Genomic DNA, 26,542 nt, shown 5'->3' on the forward strand with positions numbered 1-26,542 from the left:
AACGATTTCCTTTTGCTTTAAAGCCACAATGAACAGCCTCAGTTGTTTTGTGAAACATTTTATTTAAAAAAAAACATTATGAGAATATTTATAATACAGCTCATTTTCTTTGTACATGGCATGATTATTTACAGTTTTTAAAAAAAAAACAAGGACAAACAAAATATATAAATTCATATAACTGATAAACAAACACGGCAAGTGTAGCTCAAAGGCAAATGACTTGGTCTATGTTGATATCTACCAACTATCTTTGAAACTTCAGGCACTGACATCTCCGAATATGAATCAAAACTGTAATGCCTGGGATCAGACACCGATGCATTTACATGCTAAATGTTACATGTCTGGTACGTGTAAACTAAACAATTTTCAGTTGATTGTGAAACACAAATATAATAGTAAAGCTATACAAAAAAATATGCTTAAGTCAGAATGTTAATATATTAAAGACAAAACATGGGTTTACAAATAGTGGTTTGAAACTACTTCTATTCTAAACCTCCTCTGATTATCTGAATACACTTAGGTTACACAAAATGTTTTTGCACAACCAACCAAAAAAAAGGGAGCTGAATTTCAGCATCCCGAATGGACAAAATATTCATACTATAATATATCAAAAAAGGTATGATGGGAGCACAAAATAATTGACAAGTAAACTAGTATTACACTACATTACAAAGTCTCTACAATAAAGAATAATAAAAATAGATAAAGGTACATGAGCTCAACAGCCAAGCTGCCAAGGACAAGTTTCAATGGAAACTAAAACCAAAACATAACAAATCTGGTGAAAAATATTGACACTAATTTCTCAAGTATCTACAGATATGAAAGAAAGGCCTGTTTCTTTAGGTCTTCAGTCTTCAGGCAATGTTATTATTACTACTGCTCAAAATAAAATATCATTATGGGATGTCCTTCAAACAATACAAGTAGCTTTCAGAATCTTTCAAGTCGCTGCGGTTTCTATCAAAGTACTAGTTGGTAAGGATAACCATAGATACTCTAAAATTCAGAAGTTTGAAGATTTTTGTATGTTTATGAAAAGAAAGAAGTCTCTTATTTGATCACAAATTGTGAAAAATGATTATAATTCAAAAGAACTGTTTTCTATTTGAATATATTTTATTCCTGTGACACAAAGCTGAATTTTCAGCATCATTACTCCAATCTTCAGTGTCACATGATCCTTCGGAAATCATTCTAATATGCTGATTTGATGCTGAAGAAACTTTCTTATTATTATCGATGTTGAAAACGGTTGTGCTGCTTAATATTTCTGTGTAAAAGGTGACATTATTGTCAGGATTTGAAAAGAAATATCAAAAGAAACATTTGTAACATTATAAATGTATTTACTGTCACTTTCAATTTTAATGCATGTTGCAGAATAAAAGTGCTAATTTCTTCCTCTTCAAATAAAAAGAATAATACGGAACCCCAACGTTTGAACGGTAGTGTAAGTAGTTTTGGCAGAAACAGCAGTTTTCATAAGCATCGTCTGGAAATACAATAGCGGTTATACAGTTTTCTTCAGTAAAATGATCAAGTTTAAGGAAGTTGTATGGATGGGTAAACTATACATGTTCATATAAAATTTCTCTTTTCAAAAAATAATTTAGTATTTTGTAAAACTGAACATTTTCTGGCGCAACCTCATTTGGCCCATTCAAAACTCGCACACACACACACTTTTTAAACAAAATCTCATTTTATACCCAATATCATTATCCCAACATCCAGTAGGGCTAAAACCACACTGTCATTCTTAGGAAATGGAAAAAAAATTCTATCCACGCACTCTTTTAGTCAAAAACTCTCATACACATGGGATTTTAGCCATGCCAAAAATGCTTAAAAAGCTCTTCAGGTTTTTTTCAGTTTCAATTCTTCAATTATTCTATCTGACAGTAACCAATGACCACAAATACTGTGTAACGGTTTCACATTCTGCACGGTGAACACTAGGGGTCCCTGTTGTAATTCACAACCTCGTACTGAAAATCCAGAAGGCAGGAGGAGACCATTTTGGATTCAGAATCCAAATGCTTTAGAGCACAAACCATGTGCTTGGAGCTCGATCACGAAAACAAAATACCCTGTACACTGTCAGCTCATTGTCCGCCAGACAATATGGCCATTACAGTACTAGTGATTACAGCAGCAGCCCCAGGGACATTTAAACCAGCATCTACAGTACTGACACGCCAACGCCACACGCGACCCCTAACGGAAAACTCTTTTCTAAGAGGAACCAGATAATTTTTTGAGAGGAAGAGATATCCTTTTTTTCCAATTGAGATATTTGGGGCAGTCTCTTCAATAAATGAGCCATGATTTTCACAACAAATCTGCAGACTTATACGAATATTTGTAGGACAGTATGCCCGTCGTTCTCTCTCCTCATCAAGGGGAAATTCCCTCCACTTCGCTCTCCTCAACGCCTAGATATATGGGGCTTTTGTTCTGAAGGGCTGGCTCGTATTTTCGAAGTGAGCTGTTCATGGCCTCGGTACTGTTCCAGATACCATAGCCAAAGTAGATTAAGAAACCTGGGAATGGACATGAGAGAAAAAATGGGAGGTTTGGAATGAAGGAAACAAACAGGGCGCTATCGCAGCCACAAGCTAAATGAACAGATGTACTCACCGATGCCCATCCACACGCTGAAGCGGCACCAGGTGGCCATGTCCAGCTGCATCATGAGATAGATGTTGACAAAGATACTGAACAGAGGCAGCCAAGGTAACAGTGGCACCTGCACATAGAAAGATTTAGAATTAAGAGACAGTTCACCCAAAAATGATTTATTCACCTCTTTGGAACACAAATGAAGATATTTTCATGAAATCTGAGCGATTTCTGTCTCTCCATTGACAGTTACGCAACTGACACTTTGACGCTTCCAAAATTTCTGAAGAGACACAATCGCTTTATATACTGAACAGACTTAATTTAGGCTTTTATTCACATAGAAAGATCAAACCATACATCAGTTGTGGTAAACGGAAGCTCATGCTTGCTTGGCCTGCAAGAACCAATGAGGTTCATTCTCATGTGTTACGCAACGCGTTTGAGCTTCAGCAAGAACCAATGAGGTTCATTCTCATGTGTTACGCAGCGCGTTTGAGCTTCAGCAAGAACCAATGAGGTTCATTCTCGTGTTACACAGCACATTTGAGCTTCAGCAAGAACCAATGAGGTTAATTCTCGTGTGTAATGCAGCACGTTTGAGCTTCAGCAAATCCAATGAGGTTCATTTTCGTGTTACGTAGCACGTTTGAGCTTCCGAAAGAACCAATGAGGTTTGTTCTCGCACGTCAAACAGGTTCAGTTGAGCTGAATTAAATCTGTTCATCATATAAAGCAATCCAGTCTCTTTAGGAAAAATTTGGACTAAACCGCTCGATTCATACTCATTCATTTTACTATCTTTTTATGAACCTTTTGAAGCATCAAAGTGGTAGTTGCATAGATTCAATGGAGGGACAGAAAGTGCTCAGATTTCATTAAAAATATCTTCAGATGTGTTTCTAAGATTAGTGATGCACCGATCATGATTTTACATGGCCGATTCCGATACCGATTTTTTTTCAATAAAACTGGCCAATTCCGATACCGATTTCCGGTTTATTTATTTTTTATTTTTTTACACAATAAAAGAACTAAAGTATACATGAACAAGATGTTTATTTGGTATTTAACTGGCTAAATTGGCTTTTGGCTAATGAAAACAAGTCCGCAATCTGAAATTAACGGGAAATTGAATTGGAAATTAAAAGGCTGAAAGGTGAAATTAAAGGCAACAACTGCATATTCTGCAATCCAAACAAATATGTTACTTAAATCAGCATTTGTTTTTAAATTCAGTGTAAAGAAAAAAAGTCTTTACCAGTGAAATTAAATAAAACCAAAGTATATAATTGTTCCAAAATGTTAAATCAAATCATTTTTAGTGCAACGAAAAAAACTAAGATGCTACAGCAGGTGCTTTTTAAATCAAATCAAGTCAATGTAATTTTAAGGTAAAATAAAAATGATCATCCTATACAGAACTGATAGTATTTAATTTCAAAAGTGCATGCATGTTCTTCTTTAGGCTACAAAAAGAAGTATTTCGGCTTTGTCACAAGTTAGTCTGTTTCGTTCTCCGATCCAACACGTGAGAAGCTGAGCTGAACAAACGCTCACTATCTACGCTTGTGCAGGGCGCGGAGAGATAAGCTCGCGCAGGAAAGCGGCTCTTCATTCCCTTCCCCCAGTTCTCCAGTTTCCGTTTGTAACACACAAGTGACATGTGACATGTTTGTGTTCGCGAATGATTGCAATATAGGCGTATGTGCACGTGGGCGCACTTCCGGAAAAAACGGCAGAAAACCGGCCGGTTGCCCATCGCGCGCCAGAAGCAAAAACCGGCCGGTTCCGGTTTTTGGCCGGTCAACCGGTGCATCCCTATCTAAGATAAATGAAAATCTTATGGGTTTGGAATGACATGAGAGCGAGTAATTCATAATTTTTGGATGAACTAACCCTTTGAGGCTGGAGTACACAACACAACTTTTTAAAATCTGAACAGATGTCTGATCAAATCTGAACACCAGGCATCATACATTTGCCGACTTTGTAAATGTATGAAAAATGGCATTATACACTAGGATTACACACTACTTTCCCGTCATTTCAAACACAACAAACTCGCACATAAACATGACAAATGCTTTATAAAATGTGTTGTACATTCGGCTCAAAATATCAAACATGTTTGATATCGTCCGACTGGATGGAGTCAAGTCTGAAGCTAGAAAATTGGAGTCAAAAAGTTGTGTAGTGTATTACAGCCTTTAATGTGGGGCAAGTATTTGGTGTTCTGCTGAGGAAAGAGAGTAATACAGGTTTTGAAAGACATGAGGGTGAATAAATGCTGACACAACCCTCATTTTTGACTGAACTCTCCCTTTCAGTCGGAGTATTTGTGTTCTAATAGCACATTTCCTTTTACGTCACTTCAGTGCTTACATTCAAGCCAGGGCAAAGATTTATTGCATAATAAAAAGGCAAATCCAATAACGAGGACATCTGGTACCTTGAAGGTGAGAGCTTCCTTGCTCTCAGGCTGCCTCCAGATCACAATGACACACAGGATGCACAGAAGGACCAGAATGACACAAATCATCACCCACACAATCTCGAGATTCCCGATGGCTTCCAGACGCAGAGCCAAAACCATACACAGCGCGGTGATCAGCCCAGCTATGCAGACAAGAGGATATTGGAATTAGTCCATAATCAGCTGATTCCAGATCAGCCAAATCATTGCCAACTACAACACTGAATCAGATAAATACAAATAACACAGACACAAATGTAGAACCAGGTCTATGTAGAGTTTAAATACACTGCAGTTCAAAGATTTGGGTATTTTTTTATGTTCTTGCAAAAAAAGTCTCTTTTGCTCATCAAGGCTGGATGTATTTGATAAAAGAGTCAAACTAATGAACGAATTGAATATTACAATTTAAAATAACAGTTTTCAGTTATATTTCATTTGATAGCAAAGCTGAAATTTTAATCAGAAATCATTGTTATATGCTTATTTGGGGTTTAAGGAAAGAAATCTTGTTGAGATTGTTGAAAACTCAATGTTGTAAACTCTTTTTGTGTAATCCATGATACATTTTTCCTGAATTCTTTGATGAATAAAAAAAGTTCAAAAGAACAGCATTTATTTGAAATAGAAATCTTTGTGTGTAAACCCATGTTTTGTCTTATATATATATATATATATATATATATATATATATATTTCTGACCACAAACTTTTAAATGGTAGTGTTTATTTCTAGCACAAATTCACACACCAGAGATGCACAATAAGTCTCTACCGTATCGGTTTTCGAGCAATATTACAGTTTTTTTGCATGCTCAATTCCTGCATTTTTACATTTAGATTATTTAATGGTTACACCTTATTTAAGGGGACGTAGTTACATAGTACTTACTCTATAGTAAGTAAATGTAGTTAATTAATATTACTTAGTATTTACTAGAGTTACAGTTAGGGTTTGGTTTAGGGTTAGTTACTTGTAGGTATTCATAATTTACTGTTATTACTGTAGTAAGTACATGTAGTAATGTGTAACTAAGTCACCTTAAAATAAAGTGTTACCTGTTTGTAATTTTTCGCTCACATGTTAATATTTACAAAAACGCTAAAAATTTAATAACACTTAAATGTTATCTTTAGCAAATATCAAATTATGTACATTATAATGCTGTGATGCTTCAATCCACTTGTAGCTTATAAAACAACGGTTTTTAAGTTTTAATTTTTTTACTATCTCATACTTTTATAACTATATATTTTAACCTTATTATTTTTGGGTCAACTATACCTTTAATAATAGCTAGATTCATCAAGAAGTGGCAAGCAAAATCTTCACTCACAGATAACAGCAGTTGTGCCGTAGACAATAGTTCCGGACATTTCGGTTGGCGAGTCCTTGGAGGGAACCAGGAGGAGTTTCAGAGAGAATTTCTCTTTGCGGGGACTGTCATCCGGCTCTATGCCATATTCATCTCCACTGTCTCCACATACGGCAACTTTCTCACCACCGACCAGTTCCACCAGTTTCTCAGTCTGACTGGAAGAGCTTAGGTTGCCTGGCTGATATCTAGAGACATAAAGATTGCGTCAAATTCCATACTTGACCTGACATCAAACCCACAACATGACGCACTGTTACGTATAGTAATATTCAAATGTTTGGAGTCAGCAAGATTTTTTTTTAATAAAAAGAAGAACATATTAAACTAATCAAGTGACAATCAAAGATTACCATTTCAAAAAATGCTTTCTAATCATCACAGAAAAAAAAAAGAAATCACAGTTTCTACCAAAAATATTAAGCAGCACTGTTTTCAACATTGATAATAATGAGAAATGCTTCTAGAGCACCGAATTAGCATATTAGAATGATTTCTGCTGAAAATTCATCTTTCAACACAGGATTAAATTGCATAAAACAGAAAAAAGTCATTTTATAACTAGTATTTTTTATTTTATAACTATAATATAACTATTATAACTAGAAAAGAGTAATGTAAAAATAAAATAATGAAAACTTTTGGATTTGACATTATACATTTTTTTTACAATATGGCCTCTCTAAAAACTTTAGTCAGTATATAGTAGTAGACCAATTGTTTAGTATTTGTGGTGCAGGTTTTAACCGCGTACCTGAGAATGAGGACACACACGGCCACCAGAGAGTATGCAAGCAATGTCCCTATGGACATGAGGTCAACCAATGCAGCCAAATCAAACAGAAACGCCATGAGAGCTAAAAGAAGACAAAACAAACAAGTTTGAAATCTTATCCAGCCATAACAAATATTGCATATTATCCACCACCTTTCAAGTCAAACACCACATCCTAACTAGATGCAACGTGATAAAAGCTATTTCTACCATGTAAATCTGAGTTTTTGGCAACAACACATTCTTCTCACACATTTCTGCAGCATTGCACAGGGTGGTCCCGTCCACACTGAAATCTCATTGGTCCAAAATCCACATACAAATATGTTCTGATTGGCTGTTGTTGTGCTGCATCTCTTAACAAAAATTATGAGACGCCTGTAATTTGTGCAAATTTAGGACATGTTGTAACACAAACAAATCAAGAACGTTGCTCACATGCCACTATTCCAGACACAACAGTCGCCAGCAGTGGAGTTTTGGTTCTCTTGTTCATCCTGGAAAGGGAACGGAAGAGCAGCCCGTCCTCAGCCATAGCGTAGATCACTCGAGGCATGGGGAACATGGAGCCCAACAAACTAAGATAATAATAAATAAATAAAAAAGATTCAGATAAATGGAAAATGTTGAACGAAAACATAAAGACAAACAGAAAAGTCCTTGAGTTACCTTGTCGAGAGGGCACAGAGTGAACCCACAGCTACAATATAGCGTGCCGGTGCCCATCCCACATAACTGAAGGCCTCGGGCAGGGGACTCTGGGTGTTGAGTTTGTAATAGGGCATCATGAGCGTAAGAGCAGCTGACACGCCAAAGTAAGCGAAGAAGCAAATGAGCAGAGAGGCTACAATGCCAACGGGGATGGAGCGCATTGGGTTCTTGGCTTCCTCACCTACCGGAAAATATAAGGTTAAAGCAAATCACATACTTTTATGACTCACCTCGCAGATGGTAAAACAAAATGTTCTGCAATCAGTATTCGTGCTCTATAACTGCGACATTTATGAGACGTACTTGTTGTAGCAATGCAATCAAAGCCAACAAAGGCGTAGAAACAGGTGGCTGCACCAGATAAGATGCCACTGAAGCCGAACGGAGCGAAACCTCCACTTCCAAATATGCGTTCTACCCGTCTGTGAGAACAAAGAAATTTGTCAAATCTTGCACAAGAAAAATCACATTATCCACCTCACAACTGTAAGAGATCCTCATTTGCTCCACTTTAAAAGCAGCTTGTGGATCAAACATTGAGCTGGATTTTTTTCATGTCAAACTTACTCTGGTTCGGTGATATTCGTATCATTGACAAAGTCTTCATATGTGAGGTTCCAGTTTGCTGTGTTGCCCTTGACAAAGCCAGAGATGATGACAAAGCCCAGCACAATCAGGTTGATCCCAGTGAAGATCTTGTTCACCAGAGCAGACTCACTTACACCAAAAGCAAGCAGCCCTGAGGAGTAAATTGCATATTTTTATATTGTTTGCATATTCATGGCAATCAAAAAAATTATGATTACAATATCACATCAATACATTGTTTACGATAATTTAACAATTTTGTCTTAAAGAAGATCAGTATACAAAAATATACATATATACCAATAACAACTTGTGGTATAATATGGTATATTAATATATACCATAACTACATATAATCTTTCCATTTAAATGTGATAGAAATTCTAAAATTATTCCAGGAGAAACCTTTTTAAAAAGGTCCATGAATACATTGTATTGTCTAATATCATTTAAAAATTGACATTTTATTTAAACATGTTTTACACTCAAGAAATTCTTACAAAAGTCACAAACCGGTTTAGTAAAGTGCACATAAAAAAATGTCTTATTTTACTCACATGTATACAAGTACAAAGATTAGACTAATCTAACTGTATTATTCATTATAAATGTTCATTGGGTCACCATTATTATTTTAATTAAGATTTTATTTTTTATTTAAAATGCATTAACTGATAAAAATGAATATATATTTTGGTTATCTGCGAATATTAGAGATTTGTTAAATATCAAATTATGCCTGCAGATTTCCATTTTTTCCAGTTATTTTTTTCATCATCTAACGTTAATTTAAAGTTAGTATTTAACACTTTAACTTAATAATCTTTTATCTTTAATTTAATAATAAAAATTTATTAATAATACATTTATTCTTTAGCCAATCTCCAAATGAAATATCCATATTGTTGTGATATCTGAATTATCTTTTAGCATTTAAAACAATTGATTTTTTTATTTATTTATTCACACAAAATAGTAAACTTATTGGTTATCGGCTATGAAATATTGTTTTTGGCTTATAGGTTTTAGCCAGAATTTTAATATCGGTGGATCCCTAATCATAATTATTATATCTTGTTTATAAAACGTTAACATCTTAAGTGTATTGTTTATCTCTACTTTTCTGGTAGTTAAATCAAGAGGAGCAGAGTTAATGTTGAAAATCCTTACTTGTTCAAATGCCTCATTTAAATGATGATTTCTGTTTTTGAATTTCTCACCAGTCAGTAGCAGGATGAGAATGAGGGCAAATAGGTCCGGATATTCCGCAAGAACCTTCCCAGGAACCTTCATGGCCATGGATGCCCTGAAGAAGATAGAGATCTTCTGCTCGATTAAGTTATCGAACGTAGAGCTCCAAGCTCGTGCCACACTAGCTGTCCCTGAAAACAAGAACCAGCTTTTATATTTCAGTTACAGTGGATTTCTTGAAAAAATGATCATCAACTAGTACAATACACTTACCTATAACATAAGAGAGGATGAGGTTCCAACCGGTGATGAAGGCCCAGATTTCTCCCACTGTTACGTAGCTGTACAAGTAAGCAGACCCTGTCTTAGGGACTCGTGCACCGAATTCTGCATAGCACAGTCCAGCCAGCATGGAGGAAAGTGCGGCCACAAGGAAACATAAGACGATAGCAGGACCTGCCTTCTCTCTCGCAACCTCCCCAGCCAGCACATACACTCCAGCACCAAGCGTGGAGCCCACGCCGAGTGCCACCAGATCAAGAGTGGACAGACACCTAGCGAACCGCGTTTCCTCCACAGAGCAGTCCAGAGCACGACGGCGCAGCAGCGCATGTCCAAAAGAGGCGATTTTGTCCACCATGGTTAATGCAGAATGAGGTGAAAAATCTGGTGAGGTTCTTGGTTGTGCTGGTCCTTAGAAGCTCTCGCTACTTATATGTCTGAAAGAGCACATAAAACAGGAAGGAAGAATTAGAAACATTTGGGTGTGTGAGAGTCGTTGCATAAGGCAGTGTGCCTAGGTTTGATCTAACCGGTCAGGACATAGTGTATTTTTTTAACTGAACTTTACCCGGTTCTTCAACACCTTATTGCCAAATTTCATTCTCAGAATTCTTAGCGCATAAGTAATTATAAAGCTGCCCAGAATTCTCATAGGATTGTCTCCAGATTTATACCCTCTAATTAAATAGTTGGTTACGGTAAGATTTAAAAATGGAATCTATTACACACTTATACAGTAAAGAAGTATTCCTGGAGGAAAGGTCAGGCAACAAACTTCATGATATGAATGTGGGAGTTTTGTCCTCAACCAAGGGCACAAAAATTGACAATTTACATTAATTTGTCCATATATATCACACACACACACACACACACACACACACACACACACACACACACACACACACACACACACACACACACACACACACACACACACACACACACACACACACACACACACACACACACACACACACACACACACACACACACACACACACACACACACCTTATTATTATCAATGTTAAAGGTCCCATGGCATGAAATTTTCATTTTATGAGGTTTTTCAACATTAATATGAGTAAATATAATAATTCCCCTAGCCTGAATATTGTCCCCAAGTGGATAGAAATGTTGATCGGTGTAAACCCGAGTTCTGGCTGTCTTTCTCTGCCTTTGAGAAAATGACAGGCCAGACGAGCCAATCCTGAAGTCTCCTGGTTTGACGTCCAAGCAGGAACGGTTACCTCCCTTTCCTCCACCCAGAGAATCTGGCACGCCCATGCAAACGCTCGAGAGATCATTGCTTGTGAACGAGTGAACGCTGGCAGTTTCTCAGTGTTTGGATGTACAAATGAAAACAGAAGTCCTTTTTCAGTTCCTTCTGATCTGTGATCAGTGATTCAGAACCCACAGTGACACGGGTGTCACAAACACTGGTGATTTTCTGAAATGGTCTTTTTAAATCAATATCCCTACATTTAAACTCAGAAAGTCCCTAAGTGACATATAAGGAACACCCAGGTTCAGTAAAGTGACAATTTGTGATTTTTTTGTTGCCATGGCAACATTTCCAAAATGGTGGCCTGTCTGGTTAGCACGTTGCAGTGCCAGCAATTTTTTTAAATGCTTGTTTTTGTTACTAAAAGGTATGTTTCAACCCATGCAACAATTCTAACATTTTAATACACTTAACCTGATTTTAATACATTTCTTAAACAAATTGATATAAAACAAGTTACGAAAATATTGTGGTGACATGGCTGTTAACCTTACAACAGTGGTGACATATATGTCACATTGGGCTGTTAACCTTACAACAGTGGTGACATATATGTCACATTGGGCTGTTAACCTTACAACAGTTGGTGGAATTTTGATGTGATGTATTTGTCATATTGAGAAAAATATTATTGCTTCCCGTGGGCCCACCACTCACGGGAGGGACCGTAAGGGGCCGGTGCAAAGCGAATCGGGCAGCAGTCGAAGGCGGGGGCCTAGACGACCCGATCCCTGGACACGGAAACTGGCTCTTGGGACATGGAATGTCACCTCGCTGGCGGGGAAAGAGCCTGAGCTTGTGCGTGAGGTTGAGAGGTTCCGACTAGAGATAGTCAGAATCACCTCCACCCACGGCTTGGGCTCTGGAACCACACTTCTCGAGAGGGGATGGACTCTTCACCACTCTGGAGTTGCCCATGGTGAGAGGTGGCGGGCTGGTGTGGGTTTGCTTATAGCCCCCCAGCTCTGCCGCCATGTGTTGGAGTTTACCCCGGTGAACGAGAGGGTCGTTTCCCTGCGGCTTCGGCTCGGGGATAGGTCTCTCACTGTTGTGTGTGCCTACGGGCCAAACAGCAGTGCAGAGTACCCGACCTTCTTGGTGTCCCTGGGAGGGGTGCTGGAGAGTGCTCCGACTGGGGACTCCGTCGTTCTACTGGGGGACTTCAACGCCCACGTGGGCAATGACAGTGAAACCTGGAGGGGCGTGATTGGGAGGAACGGCCCCCCTGATCTGAACCCGAGTGGTGTTCAGTTATTGGACTTCTGTGCTAGTTACAGTTTGTCCATAACGAACACCATGTTCAAGCATAAGGGTGTCCATCAGTGCACATGGCACCAGGACACCCTAGGTCGTAGGTCAATGATCGACTTCGTGGTCGTTTCATCTGACCTGCGGCCGTATGTCTTGGACACTCGGGTGAAGAGAGGGGCGGAGCTGTCAACTGATCACCACCTGGTGGTGAGTTGGATCCGATGGCAGGGGAGGAAGCTGGATAGACTCGGTAGACCCAAACGTACTGTGAGGGTCTGCTGGGAACGTTTGGCTGAGTCTCCTGTCAGAGAGATCTTCAACTCCTGCCTCCGGCAGAGCTTCGACCGGATCCCGAGGGAGGCTGGAGATATTGAGTCCGAGTGGACCATGTTCTCCACCTCCATTGTCAAAGCGGCTGCTCGGAGCTGTGGACGCAAGGTCTCCGGTGCCTGTCGAGGCGGCAATCCCCGAACCCGGTGGTGGACACCGGAAGTAAGGGATGCCGTCAAGCTGAAGAAGGAGTCCTATCGGGCCTGGCTGGCTTGTGGGACTCCTGAGGCAGCTGACAGGTACCGGCAGGCTAAACGGACTGCAGCCCGGGTGGTTGTGGAGGCAAAAACTCGGGCCTGGGAGGAGTTCGGTGAGGCCATGGAAAAGGACTATCGGCTGGCCTCGAAGAGATTCTGGCAAACCGTCCGGCGCCTCAGGAGGGGGAAGCAGTGCCCTACCAACGCTGTTTACAGTGGCGATGGGCGGCTGTTGACCTCAACTGGGGATGTTGTCGGACGGTGGAAGGAATACTTCGAGGATCTCCTCAATCCCGCCGTCACGTCTTCCATTGAGGAAGCAGAGGCTGGGGGCTCAGAGGAGGACTCGTCCATCACCCAAGCTGAAGTCACCGAGGTGGTCAAGAAACTCCTCGGTGGCAAGGCACCGGGGGTGGATGAGATCCGCCCTGAGTACCTCAAGTCTCTGGATGTTGTGGGGCTGTCTTGGCTGACACGCCTCTGCAGCATCGCGTGGCGGTCGGGGACAGTGCCTCTGGGATGGCAGACCAGGGTGGTGGTTCCTCTTTTTAAAAAGGGGGACCGGAGGGTGTGTTCCAACTATAGGGGGATCACACTTCTCAGCCTCCCCGGGAAAGTCTATGCCAGGGTACTGGAGAGGAGAATTCGGCCGATAGTTGAACCTCGGATTCAGGAGGAACAGTGTGGTTTTCGTTCTGGTCGTGGAACACTGGACCAGCTCTATACCCTCTACAGGGTGCTGGAGGGTTCATGGGAGTTTGCCCAACCAGTCCACATTTGTTTTGTGGATTTGGAGAAGGCATTCGACTGTGTCCCTCGCGGCGTCCTGTGGAGGGTGCTGGGGGAATATGGGGTCCGGGGTCCTTTGCTGAGGGCTGTCCGGTCCCTGTATGACCGAAGCAGGAGTTTGGTCCGCATTGCCGGCAGTAAGTCAGACTTGTTCCCGGTGCATGTTGGACTCCGGCAGGGCTGCCCTTTGTCGCCGGTTCTGTTCATAATTTTTATGGACAGAATTTCTAGGCGCAGCCAAGGGCCAGAGGGTGTCAGGTTTGGGGACCACACGGTTTCGTCTCTGCTCTTTGCGGATGACGTTGTCGTGTTGGCCCCTTCTAACCAGGACCTTCAGCATGCACTGGGACGGTTTGCAGCCGAGTGTGAAGCGGCTGGGATGGGGATCAGCACCTCCAAATCCGAGGCCATGGTCCTCAGTCGGAAAAGGGTGGCTTGCCCTCTTCAGGTTGGTGGAGAGTTCCTGCCTCAAGTGGAGGAGTTCAAGTATCTAGGGGTCTTGTTCACGAGTGAGGGGAGGATGGAACGGGAGATTGACAGACGGATCGGTGCAGCTTCTGCAGTAATGCGGTCGATGTACCGGTCTGTCGTGGTGAAGAAAGAGCTAAGCCGTAAGGCGAAGCTCTCGATTTACCGGTCAATCTACGTTCCTACTCTCACCTATGGTCATGAGCTTTGGGTCATGACCGAAAGGACAAGATCCCGGATACAGGCAGCCGAAATGAGCTTTCTCCGCAGGGTGGCTGGGCGCTCCCTTAGAGATAGGGTGAGAAGCTCAGTCACTCGGGAGGAACTCGGAGTAGAGCCGCTGCTCCTCCACATCGAGAGGGGACAGCTGAGGTGGCTCGGGCATCTGTTCCGGATGCCTCCTGAACGCCTTCCCGGGAAGGTGTTTCGGGCATGTCCAACCCGGAGGAGGCCCCGGGGAAGACCAAGGGCACGCTGGAGGGACTATGTCTCCCGGCTGGCCTTGGAACGCCTCGGTGTCCCCCCGGAAGAGCTAGAGGAAGTGTCTAGGGAGAGGGAAGTCTGGGCATCTCTGCTTAGACTGCTGCCCCCGCGACCCGGCCCCGGATAAGCGGAAGAAGATGGATGGATGGATGGAGAAAAATATTAATGAGCTGCTCAATTAATTTAGCTGATTCAAGTATTTTTTTAGTGTTTTATACTTTCTCTATGTGTTATATAAAATCTGGGACTCAGAAAAATGTTAACAGCACTGTTTGAAAAAATGGAAATATTGATTGGTATTGATCTGCGCATGATCTGCACCAAATGCCAGGAAATCATGCATACTTGGGAAAATGACAAAATGGCATACCATGGTGGCTGACAATATGTCACGCAACTGTTTTCAGACTCTACTAGCATGTCTACATTTCACTGACAACAATGATTCTTAAAATCAACAAGCAGGGCATAAGTGTTGGAAGATCCGTCCATGGCTTGATATGTTTTGTTAATAATTTTGAATAATACGCATCATTTTGATATATGTTGTGGAAAAGAAACAAAACAAATTATAAAATGTTTTTTTTTTACTGAGAAATAAATGCCTAATGTAACATATGTAACATAAAAAATGTATCATAAGCGTACATTTTTGTAACATTACAGATCTTTCACAAGGAGGGGTTGTATTTCAAAAACAACTGCAGAAACATGTTAGAAGTGGTCCATTAAGCCTGTTTTAGATGCCCCATATTTTTCCTAAAAGCATAAATTGGTCTGGGTTCTTATGGGTTAAAACACATACTGTACAAACTGTATATTATATCCCCTTACACTAACCCTACCTCTAAACCTACCCATTACACAAAACTTTCTGCATTTTTACATTTTCAAAAAAACCTCATTCTGTGATTTATAAGCTTGTTTCCTCATTGGGACCTCAATTTATGTCCCCACAGTGACACGAGTCCCCATGAGTCTGTGTGCAATCAGGTTGTCCCCAAGTCCCCACCGGGATAGAAAAACAGGAACACACGAACACACACACACAGAAAAAAACTGTTTTTACAGTGAAGAATTACACTACTCGTAATCCTGAAATGGCTTGGATCTACCCATTAGATGTTAGCGTAGAATAAAAAAACCATGACAAAAGAGCTCAGCAGAGAAACTCCCTTTCTCACAAAGAACTGCAAAATGTAATTCTGTGATCCAAAGCTCAGAACTCTTTATTAAGTAGATCCACATCTGCAACCACGTCTGCTGTAAAAGCGCGCAGTCAATCCGTACAAAGTCAAAGTCAGCTTTACAATAAAATGCATGCACTTTAAAGGTGTGGTCACATTTATTGATCTGCAATAATCCAGTGATTTCAATAGGAATCCCCACGATTGGGAATTTTGCGGGAACAGCCGCAAAGAGATTTTGCAACAGGTTCAAGCTTGGTTTGGAAGTGACTTCTGTAAGTAGTGATTCACTACACTATTGACAATAGACAATGGACCTTTGATGGACCTTGAAATGAAATCCTTCTTAAATTATTAAATTGTCATTGTATTCTTTAGACTTCTGCTCGACTACACAAAAACTTGTTTTATCTCAATTCAAACCACATGTAAACTGACTGTTGCACTCTACCGACAAGATCCACAATGTTCTGTGTGAACCCTTCGGTATCTTATTGCCCCGTTTACTCCTTATCAGAGCCGTCTGATTCCAAAGCACTCCTGCTGCATCATGTTACATGGTCATGTTTATGTCTGAGCCAGCAGTAGTACTGTAGAACACTGTTGATGTTTCAAGCAGTTCTTTACCTAGGTAATCATTCTTAGTGGTGACGTTTACAGTGATGTCTAACAGAAATGATTTGGAAACACAAGCACGAACAAGGTCACAACATAACCTTGAGTTGCAGCAACAGCTATCAAAACCAAACTCTGATGCAATGACAGTGAAGAAAATTGGAACATGGAGTGCTCTGTCGATTCAAAATGTTCTTACATTTTGCACAAACTACCATGACGATTGGACTTCCCGTCTCACGGCGGAGATCAATTACTTAACATGTATAAAAATACTTGTCACAAACAACAAAACTAGAACAATGAAATCGCTAAAAAAGGCTTCATGAAAGTTGTGTAAATGCTCGCAAAGAACCCTGTGTCTTGGATCAAAGACAGGTTGGACAAAGAGGACAGAGGAGGGGGGGAAAACAAAAACATCCCTGTAATTCACTGTACAATAGAGGGGCTGAAATAGACTCTTTTTATCTATACGGTGGTTTGTTTCACTTGGCACAGCAGCTGGCAAGATTCTTAGCCGGTTGAATCGAGCTCAGTCCAGGCAGGAGCTCAGAACTTTAAGCCACTGTTGTGGTCTTACACAAAACACACAATGGCTGCTTTCTCTTTCACTACTCGCTGCTTTTTGTTATCATGAAATGAATATACGTATATAGCATATTAATGTGGCACTGATATATCTAGCTGTTGAGTAAGCCTGAAATTATGTTATCCTTTGTTCCAGGTTGGAGCAGTTGTGGAGGTTATAGGGTGCACCGATATCAGTTGCCTTGAAAATGTTCCCTACCAGGAGATTCTTTTTGGGCCGTATACAGTGCACACACATCCACGATAGGCCACAGCGAGGGCGGCTATACTAATCTCTTTCTTGTGGTCTCCACGAGGATGGCTGGGTGACACGTAGGCGAAATTAAATCTGTAAGGCTTTTGATCTGGCCATGAGAAATTCATGAATGCCATGACGTCTGTTATCCTGAGGAAACTGGCACACCAGCGAGACCTAGACATTTCATTGTAACATTTTGATTTGGCTACACTTGACGTGGGTAAATGAAATATAAGAATATTTCCATAATACAAAAACAACAAAACAACACCTAATGTAATTAATGTAATAGTTTCCATAGTACAGAACCTGTACACCAAGACAAATTCCTTGTACAATAAAACCTGATTCTGATATTCTAGTTTAAAACACACGTGGCAAGTTCTTAAAAGTGTACTCTGTATGCAGGTTTTATAAGGTTTTGCTAAAATTCATACCATTTTCAAGAAAAATTGAAACTTAAATGTCATGTGGTGTAACCATCAAAAAGAAATTAGTAAATTGACCTTTCCAGTTTTATTATAGTATTGTTTATATACAATTATAGTATTTACAAATATTTTGAATTAGCTTTTAATATTTTACATTTATTTTGTGCACACACTGTATAATGCATTTTTTATTTATGTTAAGTTGGACCACATGACATTGATTTAATGGACAAACGTTTTGGAAATATTAATAAGCCGTTGTTAAAATATTGTTTTCTAAGAAATAATAAGACTATGCCAGAAATGCAGTGATACAACTAACAAGACTTTGCAATGAATGACTGAGGGTGCTTTCACACTTGGTTCGATTGCCTGGACCAAACCCGAGTTCGATTGCTCCCCCCTCCCCGTGCCCCCGCTGGACTGTGTTCATATTATATTATTTGGTTCTGAACCGGGGTGCGTTTGCGTCATCAAAGCAGCAGCTGTTTACCCGGTTGCTTAGAAACGACAGCGAGCGTGAAGGCGGCGAAATGCATAGTGTTGCTCACCTCACTTTTATATTTTCGTTTTTTAACTGTTGGTTTTGTTTCTAAAGCTTCAGTACATAATGGCACTTGCGTCTATATGCCGCAAATGTACTGCAAATGCTCTAAAAAACGCTGAAGATGAGCAGAAATGAGATTTACAGCTCTCTGCTTGCAGTATGTCAGTCATGCTCGTCAGGAAAATGAGTGAAACACACATTTTTATCAAATCATATGTCATTAATAGAGGTTCACGTCCGCGATTTAGTACGATTGCGTTCACATCAGCAGCGAACTGTACCGGAGTTCACATGAACCGTACCCCAGACCACCCTTTTTAAGTGGACTCTGTTACGGTTCGCGGGTGCGCACCCGAGTCCGCGTTCACATCATCCAAACGTAGCGAACTCTGACATCAATCGAACCCGGGTGCGCACCAAAACTGCTAGTGTGAAAGCACCCTGAGATAACCAGGTTTATATAGGGTGAGGTAAACAGGGTAATGAGACACAGGTGCATGTAATTAGGGATGATGAGGAGCAGTGAGTTATGGGAAATGTGGTTTGTGATGGAGTGACAGTCTGGGGTGGAGTGCCCTCTGGTGGTAACCACGGGGCACTCTCACAGGTGATCGTGACACATACATAACATGCATACCGGTACATACATAACATGCATACCATACATACATAACTCCTGGCCAAAAAATTTTGGTTTTTAAATACATTATTGCATGATTCTTGTGTTTCTAGCATGTTATATGTTTGGCATCAGTTTTTCTAACCCTTATTGATGGAGTGTGTAACTTTCATTTCTTAATCACATTGGAAGGCACATCATGCCCATTTTCCAGGATGACAATTTCAAGATGCAAAAAATGTTAAAAAAATGTATGTGATGTTTTTCCACAAAGAGCTGCATCATTTTTTGGTCAAGAGTCCAGCACTCTGTAAAGTCTCCTCCAGCACATCCCAAAGACTTTCAATGAATTTAAGGTCTGGAATGATTCTTCATGCTCCCTCCCAACCATTCTTTCACAATTTGAGCCTCATGCATCTTGACATATGAACTGAATTTTTATGTACTTTTAAAGGGGTCACATTATGGTTCTAAAAAGAACATAATTTTGTGTATTTGGTTTAATGCAACGGGTTTACAAGGTTTTAGGTTAAAAAACAAAAGTCATTATTTTACACATACTGTACATTATTGTTACTCCTCTATGCCCCTCCTTTCTGAAACGCGTCAATTTTTACAAAGCTCTTCTTTCTGAAAACCACGGTGTGCTTTGATTGGCCAGTGATCCAGTGCATTGTGATTGGCCCGAATACCTTAAGCATGTGACGGAAATGTCACGGCCCTTACCATATTTGGAACATCAGCTACCAAAGCAAAGCAATACTGACAGATGATAATGTCGGTCCTACCTTATCAGTTCAAGCCCGAATCTGATCCGGATATCAGATTGGTAAGTTTGCATTTGTTATCGTAGAAACGCCCTGTACTATCCCAGCTGCTAGAAACAGTCCTCAGAAAAATACGCAGCACACAGTCGAATATTTGGGTTGTACTGTTCTAGAACAGAGTTGTAACTAAAACTTAACCACTATTTCCTAATTGTCCCCTCCTTTGGAAAACTAAACAAAGTGGTTTAGCTTTCGCAACGAAAAACTGCGTCAACATGGCGGCAACAATACTACAGCGAGAATATACATTTGGGCGGTGTTAAGAAACTCTGCTCCCACAAACTGACGTAGAGATGTGGGGGTGTGTTTGAACGAAGCATTCTAGGAAGATGTGGCTGAGCCTTACATTTTACAAAGAATATCTCTTTGGGTTTGAGACTTTGAGCTTTGTAACCTTGCAGATCTTATACATGCACAAACAGCTACATAACACACTAAAGAGAAAGGAAAACAAGAAATCGCATCATATGACCCCTTTAAACAGATCAATAGTTAGGGCAAAAAACGTGAAATGCCATTGCCCCACTTACGTTTGTAACACAGATGTGCAGGCTAGTAGGTCAATGAATGCACAGGGCAGACTTAGACGTGAAGGAACAGCACTCATCGTGTCTATTAAGGGTTTATGCAACCCATACATGAGTGTGAGATGCTAGTGTTTTGAAGTGACTCACTGGGCTTTTCTCAAAATAAATACCTCAATGGACTCTAAGAGGCTTACATAAAGACCCGTTAACCGGTTAACCTTCTTAACAGGAGAGTAAGGACTTCTATTGGTTTACATTAGGTGTTGTTGTTGTTTTGGTTCTCTTTTCCGCGGAACGGATTTTGTACTGCTGCAACTCAGTAAATGTGTTTGCCCAATATTTAAACTTTCAAAACAAACCCCGCTAACCCCCTGAAGGTTTAATCCGTGCAATTTCCCTAAAACAATGAAATTGGGCATTTATTACCATTTGCCACTGATGTTACGTTTGACTCTTTGAGAGACATTAAAGGCCTATTCAGTCTTATTACGGTTACTCCTCATGACGGAATTTGAAAAATCCTTGTAGGAACAACCCTTCTCAGGCTCATATCCTTACTAAATCAGGGTCACTATTACTTCTTGATCATTCAAATAACCCTTAAATTTAATTTAACAGACTGATAAGACCTACAAGCATGAAATGATATCTGCGTGTAAATGGACATTTCATAGTCTGCATGCAGTGCATATAAACACAGAACGGGAATATATATCTTCTCACACCAAACATCGAGATATGCCGCCGAGGAAGGAGATACAACAAAACTGTTTAAGGATCCACAGGATCCACTGGACACTGGTGCCATATTACAAGCAGAAACCAGCATGAGAGCTTCATTCTTTGAGACCTAAACTGCTCATGGTTATGAAAAGGACTTAGTCAGGCCTCAGGGTGGCACATGCCGCTGTGAATGAACCTGGCAACCTCTCAAATAGCTGGCTTAATGCCATCACACAGTCTCCTTTAGAGTTCCACAGACTGCAAAATACCAGCCAGAGAGGCTTTATCATACTAAACAAGTATGAGGTTTTCACTATTATGAGTGTAATCATTAACTGACAATTACCAATTTGTTCAACCAATGCTATTTGCAAGAAAATAATACTAATGTGTACGTGTATATAATATTAAGGTCGGAATGAATCAGAAGTTGCAATCGTCCTTAGTGAAATGGCATCTCGAACAAAAAATGTTGGGCGGGACTTGATTTTGTCTATCGGGAATTGAGTGGATGGATGGTTGTGGTTTACTATTGCTGTGATCTCATGTGAGTGACAGGTGTCCCCACCCTCGTCATCAGAGAAGAGATGTTGTTGCAAGATTAAAAGGGGTTGTATGTAATTTTTTTTGACTGTACTAAAGCACAAAAATACCATAATATGTTTGCAGATATTTAGGAATCATGCTAAGTTCACACTTGTTTCTCTGAAAAACAATGCTACAGCCAGTTATTCTACTTTGAAATGTGAAATGTGTACCCAATAGTATTTCGACACCCGGGTTGGAAGTTGGCGGAAAACTAGGAATGCTCCGATCAGCAATTTTTTTGCCTCTGATACCGATATCTGGGCTTCAGTATCGGCCGATACCGATCCGATACTAAAATAAAAAAAAAGGGCTGGATTACCTAATAAACAGTATGCCTCACTGTGTGGAAGATACTGGGATCATTCTTTTGTGAAAGGCATCAGGCAGGCTTGGCAAACATTACTTTCTTAAAGGGATAGTTCACCCAAAAATGAAAATTCTGTCATCGTTTACTCACCCTCAAGTTGTTCCAAAAATGTATGAGTTTCTTTGTTCTGCTGAACACAAAAGAAGATATTTTGAAGAATGATTGTAACAAAGCAGATAGAGCAACCATTGACTACCATAGTATTTTTTCCCTACTATGGTAGTCAATGGTTGCTCTATTCTGCTCTATCAGCAGAACAAAGAAACTCATACGGGTTTGGAACAACTTGAGGGTGAGTAAATGATGACAGAATTTTCATTTTTAAGTGAACTATCCCTTTAACTTTGTAAAATAAAATTACAAACAGACACAAATGTAGTGAATTATTTATTAAATAATTGTGCACCAGTGCCTTAATAGCTTTACTAGTAGACTCCATCCATGACTCATGACTTTATGTAATGCATTCATGAAAAGCAAGTAAATATATTTATAGATAAATATATACAATAAAATTATTTTAAATTTATAGTGCAGCTTTTTAAGAGGTAGCAATATGATAGATAGGACAGAACAAGAAAGGCTATTGCGCAAAAGTATTATAATATGAAAGGCTCAATGCTGTGCACAGGATGAGATGCTTGAAACAACATGGAGTCACAGCGTGCAGCGCTCCGTCCGCATTGAAGTTCAAAACACAAAGGGAGAGATATTGATGTGTAATGTTGTAATATACTGTATCTATGCAATAGTTTATTGAACCTTTCTTTTAGGAGTTTTACATTTTAGTTACTGTGCGCGTGAAGAACAATTATAGCGCTCTCTACTCCAGTGTTGAGTGTGATCTAACAGACACCCGGGAGAAAGTAACATGAATTAGAAACCGCAATAAACTTCAGCAAGATAATGTCCTTTTATGCAAAACCATATACCTTTTATCTACAGCTCAAGTATAATAATAATGGGAACACTGAATCATCTTGGAGAGAGTTATCATGTTAACTGTCGTAACCGAACGAGACACAGTTTTAATGCTGAATGGAGAATGACCTCACATTAAACTACCTCACAGAAAACTTAATGGTGCTTTTTAATGTTTTTGTGCCTTTTGTGGGGCTTAACAATAACAGAATATTATACGCACAATATAGGATTTGGATCGGTCTCCTCTGACCGAAACCCGATCCGTCAAAAATGGCAGTATCGGAGCCGAGACCCGATCTGAGTATCGGATCAGAGCATCCCTACGGAAAACACTGTATATTGTAGCCACGGAAGCCAGCAAACAAACTAGGTCAGAGATAGCTGATTCTACCCGTCCTAAAAAGCCCCAGCATCGATCTAAAAAGCTTTATGTCCAGGGGCATATTAATAAATCAACTCATCAACTTACAATGCAAGGCAAGGTATCACTTTCCATTTTCGTTTGCATTCGTTCTTGTTGTGTCCTCAATCTGGCAAACATTGTGAGCATCAAGTCTGTGGAGGAGGGGGTGGGAGAAACAACCCCTTCCAATATTTTGAATTTGGACTGCAGTACCCATTTCAACCACTAGTCAATATTACATACTGCACCTTTAAAGATTACAATGGCACATGCATTTTAAAAAGCAATAATGACGTGCGCAGAAAAATATTTTATAATAAACTGCAATATTCCATTAAATGTATGGATTCTTGCACAGCAAGCCACCACTGTCTAGCACTTTTTCCCTCATAATCTGGGATCAGAAAATATGAAAAGTTGATTTGCACTTTTCTTAGTTTTCTTCTTAACTGATTACACTGGTCCACAGCAAAAATGCTTCTGAAATAAATGTGGTCAAACTACACTAAATCTGGGTCACTGAGAACGGAAATTATGTGTAATATTTGCTCAAGTTATCAAGATATGAGTCAGTATATGACTTGGGGATAGGTGAGAATAAAGGGAAAAGATCCCAATTTAAACCAGAAATTGCTCAAATACATCTTTGACTGGATCTATGAATACATCTGGGTTTGGACACTACTTGCTTTGAATGATGCAATCTGAAGCTGGTATTGCATCATACATGATATGAATCGCATCATATTATACCTAGAAATCATGGATGATGCAATCATAACGCGTACATCATTTTGCTGAACAAATTTCCCTATATCAGCTGCAGAAATCATAGGGGTGCAAAACTCAATTGGCAAGCCATAGCCCTGCAGAGTTTAGTTCCAACCCAGCTCCCACACACATACCTGTAGTTTTGCACCCCTTTCAGAGTCATGCTCTCTTATTTGTCAGTGTAAATTTCTGTTTTGCCAAAGAGAGCAGAGATGCCCTTGTGCATTTGTTGCACTTGTGTGAACAGATGAAGCCCATCAATGTTTGCAGGCTATTGCTAGACAGTCACAAAAGATGCAATGTCAATGAATACAAGAGACAAGCCAAGAAACGCAGAGTAGACACTGAACATGACTAAAGTAAGTACCTAATAGTTTTTTGCCTTTAGTTTCATAATTAATTTGATTTATATAACCCTTTTGCTGATTTTTAAAGTGTTACCTAAACAGGACAGGTACTATCTACACAATATACATAGACGTGAAATGTAAAAAAAACTTGGATATCTAGGAAACAGTAGCCAATAAGTGGTTTTAATAGTCAGATTTGAATTCAGCACATCAAAATACATAATGAATAGCACATTTGATCTCTGACGCAGATGACTTCTAAAAAATGGTAGACCAGTGTTATTGCTATTGTAATATTAGGACTACCGATGTTGGCTAGTCTCTAAAGAATAGAACCCATATATATATATATATGCATGTATATATATTAAAGAAAAATTTGCTAATATAAATATATATATATGTAAATACTTCTTAAATATATACGTATATGTATGTGCGTATTCAAATATACATAATTATACACAGTACATATATATTATGCAAACACAAACTTTTATTTGGGATGTGATTAATCGTTTGACAGCCCTAGTGATAATATTATATTCATAGGATTCATTAAAATAATGTGTTATTTAAGTATTATATATGCATATAAGCGGTTATCTGAAAATGGATTTTGTTTAGAAGGGTAACGTTATACAATTATTTTAATAGATCACCTAGAAATAATATGACAACACAAACAAAATACAATAAAACGTCACGGGATGAAGAAGGTACCCTTGTGACATAATATTCAAACAGCATCATTTGTTCGGTGTGAGATCTGTCTAGTCTGAACTGGTACCAGTCAGGCAGTTCTGGGCTGATGCAACTGTTACAACAGATAAAAGTAGGGTACAACTTCCGGTCAGTGACGTCGAGCTTGGCGTGTCTAATAACGATGAGCGGGAACTCGTGTGAATGAATGAAAACACGACGCATAGAGACTAAACGCGAAACAAATCTAACTTATAGAAAATGTAGGGAACAAAAACAAGACATATTATACATTTAAATAAACAATTTGAATAACACTTAAATGAGAGGTGTTCTTTCTTCCCAGAGCCATTGGCTCTAGTTCTTCCTAGCTCGCGACGGCAAACATATTTAACTTCTCCAAATAATAATCCTGCAAAATATCAGAACACGAGAAGGGCGAATGGTTGTGACCAACGTAATTTGGGGTATGTCATTAAATGTAAATTTTATAATAAGAACTATAATTAATCAGTTGTAGGATATACACTATTTGCAAACATAATTACATGCAGGCCTATTTCGTATTAATCGGATATACTATGAATTAGTATATTGACAATTGATGCACATAAATCATTTGTTCCTTGTTCTGTTGACGAGAGTGCACTAGCCCAATGTACATTCTAAAAATATATAGATATAATTTTTTTTACCATTATACGTTTAATAAATGCATGCAAATATTGCAGGCTCGTGTTAATGTGGGGTCAGTAGGTTGATTTGTGAAAATTTGACATGCACGAGTTCGATTGCATCAGATATTTTACCGTATATAACGTTAGTGGATCCACTCTGCACCGTGGAGTCAAGATGGACTAAAACGATCTTCTAGTTTTTTTAAAAGCCTAACATATGTGTCTAATATATTCAAAAAGAGTGAAAGGTTGAAAAGTTACCTCTTGGTATGTGATGTGAAGGTGCCGATAAGTTCAGTGTGCTGTATTTACCTCGCCTGGCTGCGTCGTGCGTGCAAGTGCTCAATGCTCATCCCAGCTTCTACGTTAAGACGCTGTCATCGATGACGTAGGGATAAACAAACGCACCGCGTTGTTCCGCCCATCCGCTGAAGTAACCAATCAGCTTTGAGGGCGTTTCCATTCACAGTCTATACAGTATAGTATTACAGTAAATGAGTCACTTTCAGATCGACAAAACTACGGAAAACACACAAAACCATTAGAACTAGTAAATAAAGAACTTGCCAAAGCAGTTTCTACATTTAAGTATTGATGAAATATAAGTCAGTTAAGATT

The 26,542-nt window shown here is 39.6% G+C and overlaps 1 protein-coding gene across 2 annotated transcripts; it reads right to left on the reverse strand.

Moving 5' to 3' along the window:
• Positions 1–49: 49 nt before the first annotated feature.
• Positions 50–26,292, reverse strand: slc7a3a (solute carrier family 7 member 3a). 2 transcript variants are annotated; one of them, XM_079835598.1, is made up of 12 exons: positions 26,237–26,292; positions 10,028–10,473; positions 9,784–9,945; positions 8,543–8,714; positions 8,279–8,397; positions 7,934–8,156; positions 7,703–7,842; positions 7,244–7,346; positions 6,451–6,677; positions 5,090–5,256; positions 2,656–2,764; positions 50–2,558 (listed from the first exon to the last, which is right to left on the reverse strand). In XM_079835598.1, the coding sequence occupies exons 2-12, from the start codon at positions 10,392–10,394 to the stop codon at positions 2,413–2,415; spliced, it is 1,935 nt and encodes a 644-aa protein (XP_079691724.1). In that variant the 5' UTR covers positions 10,395–10,473; positions 26,237–26,292; the 3' UTR covers positions 50–2,412. The 2 variants fall into 2 exon arrangements, with proteins under 2 accessions (XP_079691724.1, XP_079691723.1); XM_079835597.1 differs by having other exon boundaries at positions 26,186–26,292.
• Positions 26,293–26,542: the final 250 nt, after the last annotated feature.

The sequence above is a fragment of the Gobio gobio genome (assembly GCF_949357685.1).
Source record: "Gobio gobio genome assembly, chromosome: 14".
Lineage (NCBI taxonomy): Eukaryota > Metazoa > Chordata > Actinopteri > Cypriniformes > Gobionidae > Gobio > Gobio gobio.

Excerpts from the sequence above, each read along its gene's own strand:
- slc7a3a (XM_079835598.1), bottom strand. The coding sequence starts at position 10,394 with ATGGTGGACAAAATCGCCTCTTTTGGACATGCGCTGCTGCGCCGTCGT. Across the intron at positions 6,678-7,243 it reads GTGTGTGTCCTCATTCTCAG|ATATCAGCCAGGCAACCTAA; the intron begins GTACGCGGTTAA and ends TTATGTCTCTAG. Across the intron at positions 5,257-6,450 it reads CGGCACAACTGCTGTTATCT|CTGGGCTGATCACCGCGCTG; the intron begins GTGAGTGAAGAT and ends TTGTCTGCATAG.